This window comes from Budorcas taxicolor, chromosome 18 (assembly GCF_023091745.1).
Source record: "Budorcas taxicolor isolate Tak-1 chromosome 18, Takin1.1, whole genome shotgun sequence".
NCBI lineage: Eukaryota > Metazoa > Chordata > Mammalia > Artiodactyla > Bovidae > Budorcas > Budorcas taxicolor.
The window spans coordinates 46,974,916-46,990,226 of record NC_068927.1 but is presented as its reverse complement, the minus strand read 5'-3'; the positions used below and the strand labels follow the sequence as shown (position 1 = coordinate 46,990,226).

Below are 15,311 nucleotides of genomic sequence, written 5' to 3'. Positions count from 1 at the left end.
TCTGAAGAAGCGGGGGCTAGAACTCTGAGGTCCTTGGAGAGAAGTCCGACTGGCCCCTCTCGGAGCACCTCTAATGGGAAGTGGGCATTAGGGTGAGTAGGGGTGAGGGCACCCATGTCCTGGGGATGGGAACCTGAGGACCCTGGTCCTTACCCTGGGGTCCGGCAGGTGGGGGCGGAGCTGAGAGATGGTGCCGGTTTAGGGTCAGTCTCCAGGCCTGGGCAGGAGCATGGTGGCCCCGCAGCGGCAGCGGGCCCCGCAGGCAGAGGCAGCGGCAGCCAGCGCGAGGGGCCTGCTAGGCCTAGCTGCCTCACCTGAGGAGGAGGGGGCGGGGGAAGGGGCGGGGAGGGGCCGGGCCAAGGGATTGGCAGCGCTGGAGGCCACCTGGCTGGTGGGACAGGGCTTGCAAGGGGCTGGACTGGGGCGCCCAGCAACCTGCCTCCAGGCTGGACGGGCCCCAGGTGTGCCGTGCGAGGGTATGTGGAGTTGGGACAGATCTGGCCTGAGGGCCCAGAGTCTGGGGAGACAGGCCAGGCTGGGGAGTGCTGACAGGGCCACCAGGAAGGAGGAATAAAGTGGAGAGGCACAGATGGAGGGTTGTCCCAGCTGCCCCAAGGCGGCCCTGCCCCTGCGTCTCCTCTGCCCCCTGCCCAGCCCCCTGCCCACAGCAGCCCCTGACATTTCCTGCACCCGTCGTCCAGCTCCTGAACAAGGCATTCCCAGCTCCAGACTGGGCCTCAGCCCAGCCTTGGCCCCGGACTCCTCCTGCACCTCAACGCCTGCCCCAGCTTCTGCCCCTTCCAGTGTCCCCGGCCCGATTCCGGCCCCCACCTTTATTCACCCTCCCCCCAGCCCCCTCCCCCCAGCTGCTTTCCTACAAGTCACGGGGGCTGGTTTGCTTTGGCAGCCTCTCTGCCGCCTGCAGCGATGACCTCTGGAGCTGGGAAGTCCTAGACAAGGGGGATGGGCACTTGGCCCGGAAAAGGCGGCTCAGAGTGCTGAGGCCCAGGCCAAGCGGCTGGAAGTGTCCACAGGCAGATACACACTGTCCCGCCAGCAGCCCAGGGATCATCGACATCAGACCCCAGGGCCAGATAAACACCCAGACACTTAGGGTCACTACCTGTGGACAGCCACACCCAGACTCAGTCAGGCCACAGCTGCTCACCCCAGACAGGCCGCCCCTATGCCATCAGACACAGCCATTGGCCCAACGCACCCGTGCGCTCAGAGCCACGGCCTCACCTGGGGGACAGGCTGGTGCAGGGTCCCCAGTCCCTCCCCCTCCACTCATTGCCCTTTCTCCTTCCCTAATCGCCTCCCACCTCCACTGCCAGTCCGCTTCCTCCCCTCCAGTCTGGCTCCCTTGACACTCCTGGTCTCCGCTGAGCTAATGACTCCCTGAACCCCAGCACTAATCAAGTATCAAGTGGCTGCATCCGCTGAGACTTCAGGCAGGTGCCGAGCCCGAGACGCAGCTCTCGTCTGTCCTTCCCCATCCTTCCCCCACCGAACGTGTGCACAGAGGCCCTGTCACCAGGCCAGGAGGGCGGGTCCCCGGAAACACCAGGGGACTCTCTCGGATTTGGAGGGGGTGTAGAAGGTGACTGGGCTCACGAGAGAGACTGTGAATCAAGTCCAAGAATCTTTATTTCATGAACAAAACTACTGTGTAAAGAGAGACGAGGCTGAATGGGCCCCTTTCTAAGTGGCCACAATCCAAGGCTGGTGAGAGAGGGTGGGTTGGGCTGGGGTGAGAGTGCATCGCAGGGAGAGGAAACCCCAGGTCCAGCCAGAGGAAGCAGGAGGGGAAATGGCACCAGGGGTCGGAGGGAAGTTGGGCGGTGGGGGTCCAGGAACCCCCTGCCCCGAACCGTTCCAGCCATCACAAGCCCCACTGGGCGGGGAGGAGGCAGGGAGGCACTGGGCCCCTGTTAGTGTGTGTCTGAAGCGGCCAGTGTGTGCAAATCAGCAAGAAGGAGGGGTGCGGAGCCGCTGCCCCCACCTCACCGCCCCCCCCAAACAGGCAGCAGAAGCAAGGGTAGGGGGCAGCGGCAGTATTGCTTTAGCCATCATGCATGGCGCGGGTGGGTGATGGGGCAGGAGGAAGAAGGCTGGATTAGGGGTGTGAGCCGAGCCCCCTGCCCCCTCCCACCCTGGAGGCTCCGTTGGCAGGATTCTGAGGCTTGTGGAGGCCCAGGAATGGCCAACCCCCATCGGGGGCAGACCTCGCCTGGATGTTCCCCCGTTGGGGCTGGCTCTTCCTTGAGGCGGAGCCAAGGGCCTGAAAGGGGAGAGACAGGGCATGACAAACCTAACAGCTAGCTGGCACCTCCCAGGCTCTCCAGCCCCCTGCCCGCCTGCCCGCCCACCTTACCGGGGCTATTCGGCCACCTGGACACCCGTACAGTTCTCTTTGCTTTCTGAGGTGATGGCCAAGTATTCCGAGCTGTGGGGGCAAAAGCCAGGTGTCCAGCAACCCCATCGACATCTGGCCCATCCCCCCATGGAGACTGATGAGGGTTGAGGTCTCTGTTCCCCAGGGGCACAGGGATCAGAGAGAAGAGGAGGTGACAGGCTGGATCCTGGGGATCCAAGAGGAGCCCAGGCTGGAGGCCTGGAGCCCTGAGTGTGAGGGAGGAGGGGTTCTGGGGGCCTAGACTCCTAGGTCGCCAAGGGGTTGGGGTCTGAGTCTGAGGGAGCAGCGAATGGGGGGCTCAGACTTCTGGGTCCTGGCAGATAAAAAGGGCTAGGGCCTAGAGCCGTGTATCTCTGGGGCAGACGATGCCAGGCCCGAGGTCTGGATCCTAACAGAGGTGGGGGCTAAAAGAGGCTGAGCACGGAGGGGTGGGGACCCAATCGCAGCCTCACCCCATCTCTGGCACCAAACGGTCCCCTCTGGGGAGGACTGGCAGATGGTGCCTGGGTCACTTCCCCACCCGCCTCCCCACTCAGCCCATGCTCCCCTCTGGGAAGCACTAGGCGTTCTTTTCTCCCCTCCTCAGGACCCCACTCACGCGTTCTCTTGTGCGGCAGCCTCCGTGGCAGCGGCGATCTTCTTGTAGCAGTAAACCATCTCTGCCACGAGCCAAATGGTCAACACCACGATGAGCACGTACATCATGATCTCGGACACGATGGACGCCATGTCTCTGTTGGCTGCAGGGGCCAGGCAGGGTCAGGGGGCAGCCTGAGTGTGTCCTGAGTTGGCTGTGCAAGCCTGGGCACGTGGCTTGACCTCCCTGGGCCTTGTCTGCAAATGAGGCCACGCTCTCCCCCTAAAGGCATCATTGTTACTGTGGTTCTTAATAACTGGCCTTGGAAGAGCTTTCGCCCTGAACCTGTCTCCCTGTGTAACTCGAGGATGCCTCCACGTCATACAGGTGATTGTAAGTGCCCCAGAGCTGAAGCTCTGCAACGAGAAGGCTCGGGTTCAAATCCTGGCTCTGCCACTTGTCAGCTGTGTGACCTTGGGCAAGTGACTCAGCCTCTCTGTGTCTCAATTTCTCCACCTGTAACAAGTTGATAATCACAGTATCTCCTTCATGGGAGTGTTGTGAGAATTAAATAAGCTTTTAAAACCCTTATAACAGTGCTGATAGATAGAGAGCACTTGATACATGTTTACTATTATTAATATCATCACTGTTATTACTGGGGCGAAACAGCACAGTAGTTAATAGCAGGGCTCTGGAGCCAGACTGTTAGGGTCCAGATCTTATCTCTGCCTCTGCTGTGTGACCACAGGCAAATGACTCCACCTCTCTGAGCCTCTCTTCCCCTGCCGTAAAATAAGGATGATAATACTCATGCCTTCTCACAGGGTTGCTGGGAAGAGGAAATGAGTTAACATCTGTAACCTGCATGGATGTGCCCACAGTCAGCACTCCCGAAGTGCTGGCTATTTGCTGACTTTTTCCGGAAACCCTCTCTCCTTTCCACAGCCCTGGCTCTTGCCAATGTCAGCTTCCTTTCACGGAGCCTAAATTTAAACTGTAAAAGGAGCATGTTCAGCCGGGGGACCAGAACGCAAACCCATGGTGGCGTCCTCGGCCGGATTTCGCAGGTGTCCACCCCGTATCCCCAGCCCCTCCTCCTGGATGGCCGGGACCTCATTTTCCCCGCTGTTCCCACGTGGTCTTCCTCCCCTAGGTGTGTGCTCATTGCTTAGTCATGTCCGACTCTCTGCAACCTTATGAACTGTAGCTCGCCAGGCTCCTCCGTCCATGGGATTTTCCAGGCAAGAATACTGGAACGGGTTGCCATTTCCGCCTCCCCTGGGAGTGGGCACTTTCTGCTGCCCCACCGGAGGCAGATGGTACCAAGGCTTTCTGGGCCACAGGGAGGGGGGTGCAGGGTCCGATGCTTCTCCCCTGCTTCCCGGCAGCAGGAGCTGGGGACAGGACTCCACACCTCACCCGTTTGTTTGTTCCCTTGTTCTTTCACTCCAGAGATACCCTGAATGTGTCTCCTGCAGTGAAAGCATGCTCTCGCCCAGGCTCTGTCCTGAGTTCTTTATCTGAACATCTCCCTGACTCTGAAACAACCCCAAGGATACAGAGAGTCCAGGCTTCCCATGTCAGCTGACCTCCAGAAGCACAGAGTTGAATACATGTTGGATAAACCTCAGTGGTAAAGAATCTGCCTCCCAGTGCAGGAGACACAAGGGATGTGGGTTCGATCCCTGGGTTGGGAAGATTCCCTGGAGTAGGAAATGGCAACCCATTCTAATATTCTTGTCTGGGAAATTTCATGGACAGAAGAGCCTGGTGGTTGGGCTACAGTCCATGGGGTCACAAAGAGTCAGATATGACTGAACACACACAAGCAAGCATGGATAAAACTCAGTCATCAGAATTCTCACCCCTGCTCCTAGAACTCACCAACCAAATGGATTAAGTAAACTGGTATCCTGCTCTCCCAATCAGATTAGGACGGTGGCAGGTACAGCTCTCTAGCCATCTGCAGGACAAGTTTACTGAGGACTTCCCTGGTGGCTCAGACGGTAAAGAATCTGCCTGCAATGCAGGAGACTTGGGCTCGATCCCTCGGACGGAAGATCCCCTGTGAATGGCTACCCACTCCAATATTCTTGTCTGGAGAATTTCACAAACAAAGGAGCCTGGCAGGCTGCAGTCCACGGTGTCGCAGTCAGACACGACTGAGCAACTTTCACTTCACTTCACTTCAGAGAGGAGAAAGTGCCAGGCAAGAATGCAGAGCCAGGATTGCACCCAAAGCCAGGAATCAACTCCAAGTGGAACTGACTGCAGGGTCTGAGCTCTTATCTACTCTTACAAGCTCCCGCAGCCAAAGAGAGACTTGGAAATGGCCGTGGCATGTCCAGGGCAGTCTCCATCAACCCACAGACATCTCAGGAGGCGGGGCTGTCGTCCCCTCCCCCCCACTTCACAGATGAGAAACTGAGACAGGGCAGTCACACCCAGGAGCAGAGGCAGTTTCTCTGAGAAGGCCTTTGATCTCTTCAAAATCCCTGAATCTTCCGAGAGCTTCACCTGCGTGCCCCCAGGGGCAGATCTGAAGCCCCAGCCTGCACGTCTACAGGCCGGATGTCTCGCCAGCCTCAGTCACCACTGCGCCTCCCCACCTGCTCCCCTCTTACTGGGTGTGTCCAGACAGAATAAGCCTTCCTGTCCCCAGATGCCAGCCTCACCCCTGGTGGGAGACACCCAGATGCTTCCTACCATCTTCTGCACCCCTCCCAGCTCAGTGAAGGCCTCATCTCCAGCACCCACTGCTCCCTCCTTTGGAAAGGACTCAGTTCATTACTGAGGGGTCACGACCAGGAGGCAATACCAACTGATAGGTAATGCTGAAATGGCAGTAAGACAGTGGCTTGTGATAAAGAAGACAGCAATGGCTACTGATGCTAACAATGCAATAAGACCACGGGGAATGAGACGCCATAGAGGGACACCTCATGGTAAAAGCACTACAAAACGAGCAAGGATGCTGAATACATACCAAATAAAAATTTTTTAAAAACTGTGACATGACTGTTAATATTTTAGAACATATAGCATGGTGGTTAAGGATTAGAAAAATGATCATATGGTGGATAATATTAAAAATACTCTGGGATGATGGATTATAATTTTTAAAAAATATTGTTGTTATGTTTGAGGTTTGGTAATGTGAAAACACTATAGCATGCTACTGCTAAGTCGCTTCAGTCGTGTCCGACTCTGTGCGACCCCATAGACGGCAGCCCACCAGGCTCCCCCGTCCCTGGGATTCTTCAGGCAAGAACACTGGAATGGGTTGCCATTTCCTTCTCCAATGCATGAGAGTGAAAAGTGAAAGTGAAGTCGCTCAGTCATGTCCAACTCTTAGCGACCCCATGGACTGCAGCCTACCAGGCTCCTCTGTCCATGGGATTTTCCAGGCAAGAGTACTGGAGTGGGTTGCCATTGCCTTCTATAACATAACATACTATATCACAATGGGTAAGGTTAAAAAAGCAGTACTATAACATGGTGGATTAAAAAACACTGGGGTATGGTGGATGGTGCAAAAAATACAGGCTCTGGGAAGATAACAGAAATAGTCCTATATTACATAAATATAAGTCCATGCATGCTAAGTCACTTCAGTCATGTCCAACTCTTTGTGACCCTATGGGCTGTAGTCCACCAGGCTCTCTGTCCATGGGAAATCCCAGACAAGAATACTGGAGAGCGTTGTTATTCTCTTCTCCAGGGGATCTTCCCAACCCAGGGATGGAACCCGAATCTCTTAGGTCTCCTGAGTTGGCAAGTGGGTTCTTTACTACTAGCACCACCTGCCAACTAAATATAAGTCCTGCATTACATAAATATAAGCCTCCCACATATACTGGGAAGCAGTATAATGTGGTAGATAATGTTAAAAAAAAATAGAGGCTCTTCTGGGACCTGGGCGTGCCTGAGCCCAGGCTCCACCATGCTGGGGAAGACAGCATCATGAGCAAGGGCTGAGCCACAAGATGGAAAGAACTTGGGTGCCCAAAGGGCATCCAGGAAACTTCCTACCCTCTGACCCTTCACCTGAGCACAGATTTGGGAGATGGGACTGACCCAGACTTTGTTAAGCCACAATATTTGGGGGTGTCTTTTTCACAACTCCACCATCACCCAACTCACCAGGGCAGGGCTCCATCACTGACGTCTGTGGGTGGCCACCCACCCAGCATCGTGACCTACACCAAAGAGTCGCTCAGACATGTCTCCTGAATTGAATTCCGCTAGATGACTTTGCTAATGCACGTAAAAATGCTAATTACCAACAGGAACCCACAGGCTCTGGCTGACAGCAGAGTATAGTGAATCATGCCAAGAACAACAATCATACAGGTTGGGCTGGGTTCAAATCCAGGTCACAGCTCTGTGACCTTGGCCTTGTAATCTTACCTCCCTGAGCCTCGGTTTCCCCATCTGCAAAATGGGGATAAGAAGAGCCTCTACACCGGAAGGTGGGTTGTTTTTTCATTGCTAAGTCATGTCCGACTCTTTGAGACCCTGTAGACTGTGGCCCGCCAGGCTCCTCTGTCCATGGGATTTCCCAGGCAAGAATACTGGAGTGGGTTGCCATTTCCTTCTACAGGGGATCTTCCTGACCCAGGGATCGAACCTGCAACTCCTGCATTGCAAGTAGATTCTTTACTGTCTGAGCCACCAGATGGTGGGTGGGAGGATTCAGTGAGGGGCTTCATTCAGGACGATGAGGCCAGCCCCCGTCTTGGGGAAGGGGGGCACCAATGCACATGGCCCATGATGGTGGCATGTACTGATGGCCCCTCGGGACTCACCTGCCATCCTCTTTGGAAGCCCAAGGTCTGGGATATCTCCCTGACTCTCTAGGCCAATGGCCCCTGGGGCCCTGGAAAATTCCAATTTACACCCAATCAGAAGATGGTTCAGGGAAGGAGTCCAAAGCAGTTGAAGCCGAAATGATGAAAAATGATTCAAAACACACCTTAGATCTTTGCTGCTCAGCGTGGCCCCAGACCTGCAGCCTTGGCCTCATCTGAGACAGAATCCTGGGCCCAACACGGATCTGTTGAGTCAAGATCCAAACAGGACGACCGCATATGGTAGAATTTGAGGAGCCCCGCCACAGGTGACACCACTGATTTCCTGCCCCAGGTGACACAGGGGGGCAGGACTAATGCTGTTGACAATCAGAAGCACCACGACCATGGCCCCCGTATGCCGAGGCCCTGCTGTGACAGACACACCAGCCTCGGACCCCTAGCATCTCACTCCATCCTCACCACTTCCCCCACGACATCAGAATGGCTCCAACGACACACCGAGAGAGAGACACCGTTATCGCCTGTTTCCTACAGGACGATACTCAGGCTGAGACAGGAGGCACAGCGCAGGAGGCAGAGCTCAGCTCTGCACTCAGCACTTCCGTGGGACAGGCCCGCCATGACCTCTCCGTGGCTGAAGGGAAGTGGGGGCTGGAGCTCGAGTCCAGGCGGGAGGTGTTGCCTCCACCCCCTGCTGCCCAGGCGCTGAGCCAGCCTGTCCATCCGCCCCCACTTCCGCCATCTGTCCCTCCATCTGGCTGCCCGGGGGCCGGACTCACCTTTGTCCACCACCTCAAGGTGGATCTTTTTGACGACGCTGGTGTTGTGCTCGTAGTTTTCGAAGAAGAGCAGGCGGTACACGTGGCACTCGTAGTCGCCCGAGTGGTTGTAGGTGACATTGGTGATGAAGATGGACAGGTCCTGCAGGTCCTTGGTGCCTCGGCTGCCGTTCCACACCACGCGGCCCTCAAAGCGTTCATCCTCTTCCAGTTGCAGCACCTCGTTCTCATAGCGCAGGATCTGGGGGCAGTGGGCGCGGGGTCACTGCCATCCACCTCCGCCCCACCGAGACCTCTATTCTGCCCCTTGCCCTGATGCACAGACACAAGAGGACCCAGACTGTGCCCAAGCCCTGACACACACACGCTGCTGCACGTGTTCCTTGCCCATCCTCCGGAGCCCCCATTCAGCCTTTCTGGTCTTCATTCTCTACCATCTTGCCCGGCCCCCAGACACACTCCCCAGGCAGGGCGAGAGACAGCCCAGTTCTGGCTGTGGAGACTTCAATTCTCTGGCAGGCCCTCAGAAAGTTTATGGAACCCCCTCCTATGCAATTCAAAACACAGAGAGTGAAAAGGAGGTCAAAAAGTTCTGTTTCGTTCCACGGTAACAATCTGAGGCATTTTTTGCTGGTATAAAATAATTCTGATGACATATATTTTGTGACAACCGTGTGCAAGGTCCAGGAACTCAATTTTCACACCAGCCTCAGAGCTGGAGAGTACCCGCTCCCCCTTCTTTATAGAGGAGGCAATGAAGGTTCAGAGAGGTTCAACGGCTTGCCCAAGGTCGCCAGCCGGTCCTGGTGGAGCTGGCATGTGGATCCAGGTCATCAGAAATGGCACCTGGGTGCAAACAAACTCGCAACCCCAACCGGAACCCTGCTCCCCGTCACTAGCTCCCACACAGATGCCCACCCTCCTGCGCCAGGAGCGCACCCACCTTGACAAACTCCTCTGTGCCCTTCTGGCGGAAAGTCCACTCGGTGAAGGTCTCAGCGGTGGTCTCACTGCGACGCTTGCAGGAGATGCACAGGATTTTGAAGGTCATCCCATACACGGCCTCGGTCTCCGAGTCCACCTCCACGCAGCCCCCCCAGGCTGAGGACACTGCAGGGACAGTGGGCTCAGGTCGAGCCGGGGCACCCACCACCCTTGGCAATGCCAGGCTCACTGGCTGACAGCTCTCAGGCCCCTTGGAAGCCATCTGGTTCCCCTTGATTACGATCAGGAATAGCCAGAACCAGGCTCAGAGCTTGGCGCTGCCACCAGCTATGTGCCCTTGTTGAGTCCCTCATCCTCTCTGATCGCCCCTGTGAATAGTGAGGGAAACGATTGTCTTTCTTTTGGAGGTGGCTGGGCAGGTTCTTTAAGGCAGGTAAGGCTGCAGGGGACCTGATACATTGTGTGTGCGCTCAGTCGTGTCCGACTCTTTGCAACCCCATGGACTGCAGCCCACCAGGCTCCTCTGTCCATGGGATTCTCCAGCCATGGAGAATACTGGAGTGGGTAGCCATGCCCTTCTTCAGGGGCTCTTCCTGACCTAGGGATCGAACTCGGATCTCCTGCATTGCAGGCGGATTCTTTACTGTCTGAGCCACTAGGGAAGCCCAAGGTACCCTGGATGCCCCCAATCAACAGGGCTGTTACTGTGGTCAGTAACTTAGAGTCTGTGCTACCCAAGTACCCCTTTCTCAGGAGGCCACTTGTCCAAGGTATTGCAGTGTCTAGGTGGTGGGACCAGAATTCCAGTGGCGTTAGAAGTTCAAGGTGGCAGTGTCAGTTCTACCAGCACTGATTGCTCTCTAAGACCAACCAGCCCCAGACGAACAGGTTGGGAGAAGCCAAGGCCTCAGAGAAGGAGGTGGGCACTGGATCCAGGGCAGAAAAACACTTCAGCCCTGCTCCCCAGTCCCGTAAGTTCCCGACATCCACCCCCTCCTATCTTCTCCTGTCCCAGGCTCCTCACTTCCTGAAGCCAATCCCACCCCCATCATCTTCTCAAAACTCTGAGCTCTTTCCCGCCACAGGGCCTTCGTATCCCCAGCAGATTCCAGTCCCTTTGAGTCCCTCATCCTCATTCTTACCTGCCTCCTCCTTCCTGCTCACTAGCTCGTGCTGTCTTCCCAGCTCCGAGGCTTTTCCTTTGCCCCCCATCCTTTCCTCTATTAATCGGGCTTTTCTGCCCTCCTCCTCTGCTGTCTCTTTCCATCTCCCTGAGCGCCTCAGTCTTTGGCGCCCCCTCTTTCTCTCTCTCAGGGATCTCTCCGAAGGCCCCACTTTGTATCTTTATCTCAGGCTCAGATACCCTCTCTTGGCCTCTCCATCTCGCCCTGCACCCTTCCCTGTCCTTTTAAAACTCCATCTCTCCCTGTGTCTACCTGTCTCCATCTCTTCCTGCCTCGCTCAAGTTTTTCTCTCTCCACCGCTCAGATCTCTAACTCTCTGGCACACTCTGCACCCCTCTCTCTGTCTTCCCCCTCACTTTCCAGCTCCCCAGTCTCCCAGCGGAGCACTCAAGAGTAGTTCTGTGTCTCTCGCCGCTGCTTCCCTTCCGTCTCGATCTCTCCCCGTGTCTCTCTCTCTCTCTCTCTCTCTTGGTCTCTCCGTCTCAATCTCCGGGCGCCGCCTCCCCCCTCCCACCTCCCGAGGCTGTAGGTGTCACATTGCAGCCTGCGGGGCTCTCCGGGAGCAGCTGACTCCGCGTTTCCTCGCCCCGGGCTGGGCGCCCGCAGCCGCCGAGCCGTGCCAGCCTGGCCCTCGCCCGCTCGCGCCCACCCGCACCTCTGCGCCCTCCCGAGCCCCGCTCCCCGCGCGCACAACTTTTGAAGCGGACTTAGCCCGGCCGGGGGATGGGGTGGGGACGGCCCTCGCCCGCGGCCCAAAGTCCCGAGAGCGAATCCCGCCGCCCGGCCAGTGTGCCGGCTGTGCCCCTGCCGCGCGCGACCCCCGCGCACTCACCCAGTGCGGCGCCGACCACGAAGGCCAGCAGCGTCCCCATGGCTGCGCTGCGCACGCTGCGCCCCCCTCCCGGGCCGCCGGTATTAACAGCGGGCGAGAGGCGGCGGGACCCGGCGGCGGTTAGAATGTCCCCGAGAGCGCGCGGGCGCAGCAGCTGCGGCTCTGGGACCGGCGATGGGGGAGGGGGGGCGCGGCCCCCCCGCTCCGGTTACCGCCGGGGGCCCAGCCCCGGGGCCCGGCGTCCGGGCATCCCCGCCGCGCGGGCGGCGGCCGCTGCTCGGGCTGCTGCGTTCGCGCGCGCAGCCGGACACATCCGCCAGGTGCGCGGACCCCGGCCCCGCTCCGGCTCGGGCGCGCCGGGGCGCGGGCCGCGGTCTCCTGCGCACTGCAGCGGCGGCGGCGGCGGCGGCCACGGCAGGGAGGAGGGAGAGGGAGGGGGCGGGATGAATCACCGCGGGGGGAGGGCGCGGCTGCCCAGCCTTTGCCGCAGCGGCCCGGGAGGCGCCCGCCGCACCGGCCTCTCCCGGTGGTGGCGCAGGGAGCGCGGCTTCGGGCGTGGGGCGCGTGGTCTGGGCGTCGGGCCCTCCACACTCCGGGGACCCCCAGATGCGGAGTCTGGGAAAAGTGACCCCCCCAGAGTCACAAGAGGGCTTGGAGGGCGGTTTGAGGGCAGGGCTCCGGACTTTAAATTATGGAGGTCATCCCCCTGGAATCTCCAGGGGAACCTGGCAGGAACCTCCTGGTGACCTCCCCCTCGAACCCCGGGCACTCGGGCCTGGAGGTCACTGTGTTGGAACCCAAGTGGGCTTGGGGGGTGTCAGGCAAGGGCTACCTATAATACTCCAGGCCCCTCCCAAGCAGGAGGGACACCCTGGATCCAAACCATAGAGGCTGCTCTGCTCTGGGTACTAGAGGTGCCACGTTTCTAGAAGAGGACCTTTCAGTGACCCCGCTACCCTCTGTCTCTGACGTCATCTTCTACTCCTCCCCCTGCGCCCCCCACTCCCCGCCCCGCTGCCGTCGAGGCCGTGCTCCTTCCAACACACCAAGCTCACTCCCAGCTCAGAGCCTTGGTCCTTCCTCACCTCTGCTTGGACCACTCTTCCCCTAGGTGACCCCAGGGCTGCCGTCCTCTCCTCCTGCAGCTCTTGGCTCTAACATCAGCTTCATCAGGCCCTCCGTCCACTCAGAACAAACTGCCTCCACCGTCCCTTACTTGACCTCCTTTACCAGGTTTTTTTTTTTTTTTTTTCTCACAGCAGTCTCACTACCTGACATTATACTCTTCTTTATATGGTTCCTCCATTCACCTCTTGTCCTTCCAACCCTGGAAAACAAGCTCCCCCAAGGTGAGAACACTGTCTTGGGCACCAATGCATCTTCAGCACGTTCAGCTGTGCCTGGCACCTTGAAGTGTTGTTAGTTGCTCAGTCGTGTCCGACTCTTTGTGACCCCATGGACTGTAGCCCGCCAGACTCCCTCTGTCCATGGGATTTCCCTGGCAAGAATACTGGAGTGGTTTGCCACTCCCTTCTCCAGGGGATCTTCCCAACCCAGGGGTCCAACCCGGGTCTCTTGCACTGCAGGAAGATTCTTTACCATCTGAGCCAGTCAGGGAAGCCCTTTGTCACCTTGCAGGTGCTCAATAAATTTTGTCAAGTGAATAAATAACTACCAGTGCTAGAGCCCTGCTATATGCTGGGTCCACTTCTACCTCCGCAAGCATGTATACAGCAAGTTCTGTTATTAATCTGCATTTTACAAACTGGGAAACAGGCTGGGAGAGGGCCATTCCCTTGCCTAGGGTCACGCAACCAGCCTCAGGTGGGTCTGGAATTCTGCCCGAATGGCAGGTAACTTGTCTGCTAAATGAAAAGGATGAGGACAGGGGCTCTTTTGGGACCACAGTGAGGAACTTTTGGCTGAGGGTTGCTTTTTAGGTCCTGACCTCCAGTTCTAGATAGGGTGAAGTTCCAGAATCTCCCCAGCCCAACTTTGCCAGGCAAGAGGAACCAAGGGTGGGGCTGGCCCTGGGGCAGAGGGAGAGGAAGCCAGGGACACGAGACACCTTTGTGGTCTGGGCCTCTGTGCCAGCACTTCCTGGGGCTGTGAAATTCCCCTGCAAAAAATAACTCTCTTGCTGTTCCGGTCCCTCCTGTCAGGGGTGGCAGGCAGAGGCACAGTAAGGACAGGTCTTAGGCACCACACAGGGGCACCTGCAAACTGATGTTCACTAAGCACCTATTATGGGCTTGGTGCCATTCTAAGCACTTTACTATTAACTCATTTAATTCTTCTACAAGATGGGTGTTAACATTATTTCCATTTTACAGGTGTGGAAAACTGAGGCACAGGAAGGGTAATTTGCCTCAGTCGCTAGCTAGAGGTTAGGAGAGGCTGGCCCTGTCTTTTACCACTTGTGGTCCATCCTGCCCCATCCAGCCCCTCCTTCAGTCCTCTGCCCCAAACCATCATTTAAGATTCTTACAGCCTGTGACCTGTCAGAGGTCTCTTTTTACCCTTCATCATTCACTCTGGAACCAGAACAGGATTTGAGTGAGACAGATCTGGGTTCTACCTGGACCAGAGGTTTTGCCTCTAGGCTCATTTCTGAATCGGTAAGATAGGGTCCAGTGGCCTCAACTTCTGGTGTGGGGGGCCTTTGTGTCTGAAGGTAGAGACACCAGGGGCTAGGCCTTGCCTCTCGGCTGAGTAGTGCCAGGTATGTAACTATTTGTCTCCATCTCATGGTGTAACTGAGAATTAAATGAACATTTGGGTTTGCTGGTGACTCAGACGGTAATGCACGAGATGGGGGTTTGATCCCTGAGTCAGGAAGAACCCCTGGAAAAGGAAATGGCAACCTACTCCAGTATTCTTGCCTGGGAAATCCAATGGACAGAGGAACCTGGTGGGCTACAGTCCCTGGGGTTGCAGAGTCAGACACAACTGAGCGACTAATACTTCAGACCTTGGCAAAGAGTCTGGTACATACTTGGTCCTCACTATATGACTTACTTTTTTCCTCCCCTGATTTTTTTTCTGCCATAATAGTAACCTTTATTGAATATTTACTCTGTATGGGCCCTGTCTCAAGTAGCCACCTTTATTAATTCCTTGAATCCTTATAGAGTGGTTCTCAAAGTGAAGTCCCTGGACAATCAGCATGAGCATCACCTGGGAACTTGTTGGCAGTGTACTCAGCAGACTCATGGCAGGTGGGCTGAGTTTCAAACTGAGGGTGGGGTCCAGCTTTCTGCTTTTTAAGAGTTCTCCAGGAGATTCTGATGCAGCTGAAGTTCGAGAAAACTCACTTCTAAAAATCCTGAAAGATTGGTGCTATTCTTTGTTTTCCTTGACCACTCTGTGAGGCATACAGAATCTTTGTTCCCTGACCTGGGCTCAAACCTGCACCCTCTGCAGTGGAATCATGGAGCCTTAGCCACTGGACCACCAGGTAAGTCCCTGACTGGTGCTATTCTTATGCTCACTGCACAGAAGAAACGGAAGCTCAGAGGGGTTGAACTGCTCCGGGTGACATGCCTGCTAAGTATCAGAGGTAGGATAGGGCCAGGCCACCAGTTTGTCCTTGGAGCCTCCCCACACTGGATCCTGATGGTGCAAAGCTGCTTAGGAATCCCAGGTCACGTTGGTGTCTGTGGCCCCAGAAAATGGATCATACGCCCCTCCTACCGCAGCGGGATGAGAGTGTTACAGGAGGCTCTCGCCACTCCCAGGGCCCTGCAAGGACAATCACA

At 56.7% G+C, this 15,311-nt stretch overlaps 1 protein-coding gene across 1 annotated transcript; it reads right to left on the bottom strand.

Moving 5' to 3' along the window:
• Positions 1-1,632: 1,632 nt before the first annotated feature.
• SCN1B (sodium voltage-gated channel beta subunit 1) lies at positions 1,633-11,744 on the bottom strand. The gene is made up of 6 exons (XM_052655683.1): positions 11,554-11,744; positions 9,536-9,702; positions 8,593-8,833; positions 3,018-3,159; positions 2,378-2,449; positions 1,633-2,284 (listed from the first exon to the last, which is right to left on the bottom strand). Exons 1-5 carry the CDS (start codon positions 11,591-11,593, stop codon positions 2,383-2,385), a joined length of 657 nt encoding a protein of 218 aa, XP_052511643.1. The 5' UTR covers positions 11,594-11,744; the 3' UTR covers positions 1,633-2,284; positions 2,378-2,382.
• Between the last annotated feature and the right edge of the window lie 3,567 nt (positions 11,745-15,311).

Coding starts and splice junctions, on each gene's coding strand:
- SCN1B (XM_052655683.1), bottom strand. CDS start 11,593: ATGGGGACGCTGCTGGCCTTCGTGGTCGGCGCCGCACTGG. Junction 9,703..11,553: donor CGTGGTCGGCGCCGCACTGG/GTGAGTGCGCGG, acceptor CTGTCCCTGCAG/TGTCCTCAGCCTGGGGGGGC. Junction 2,450..3,017: donor GCTGCCGCACAAGAGAACGC/GTGAGTGGGGTC, acceptor TTGCCCCCACAG/CTCGGAATACTTGGCCATCA.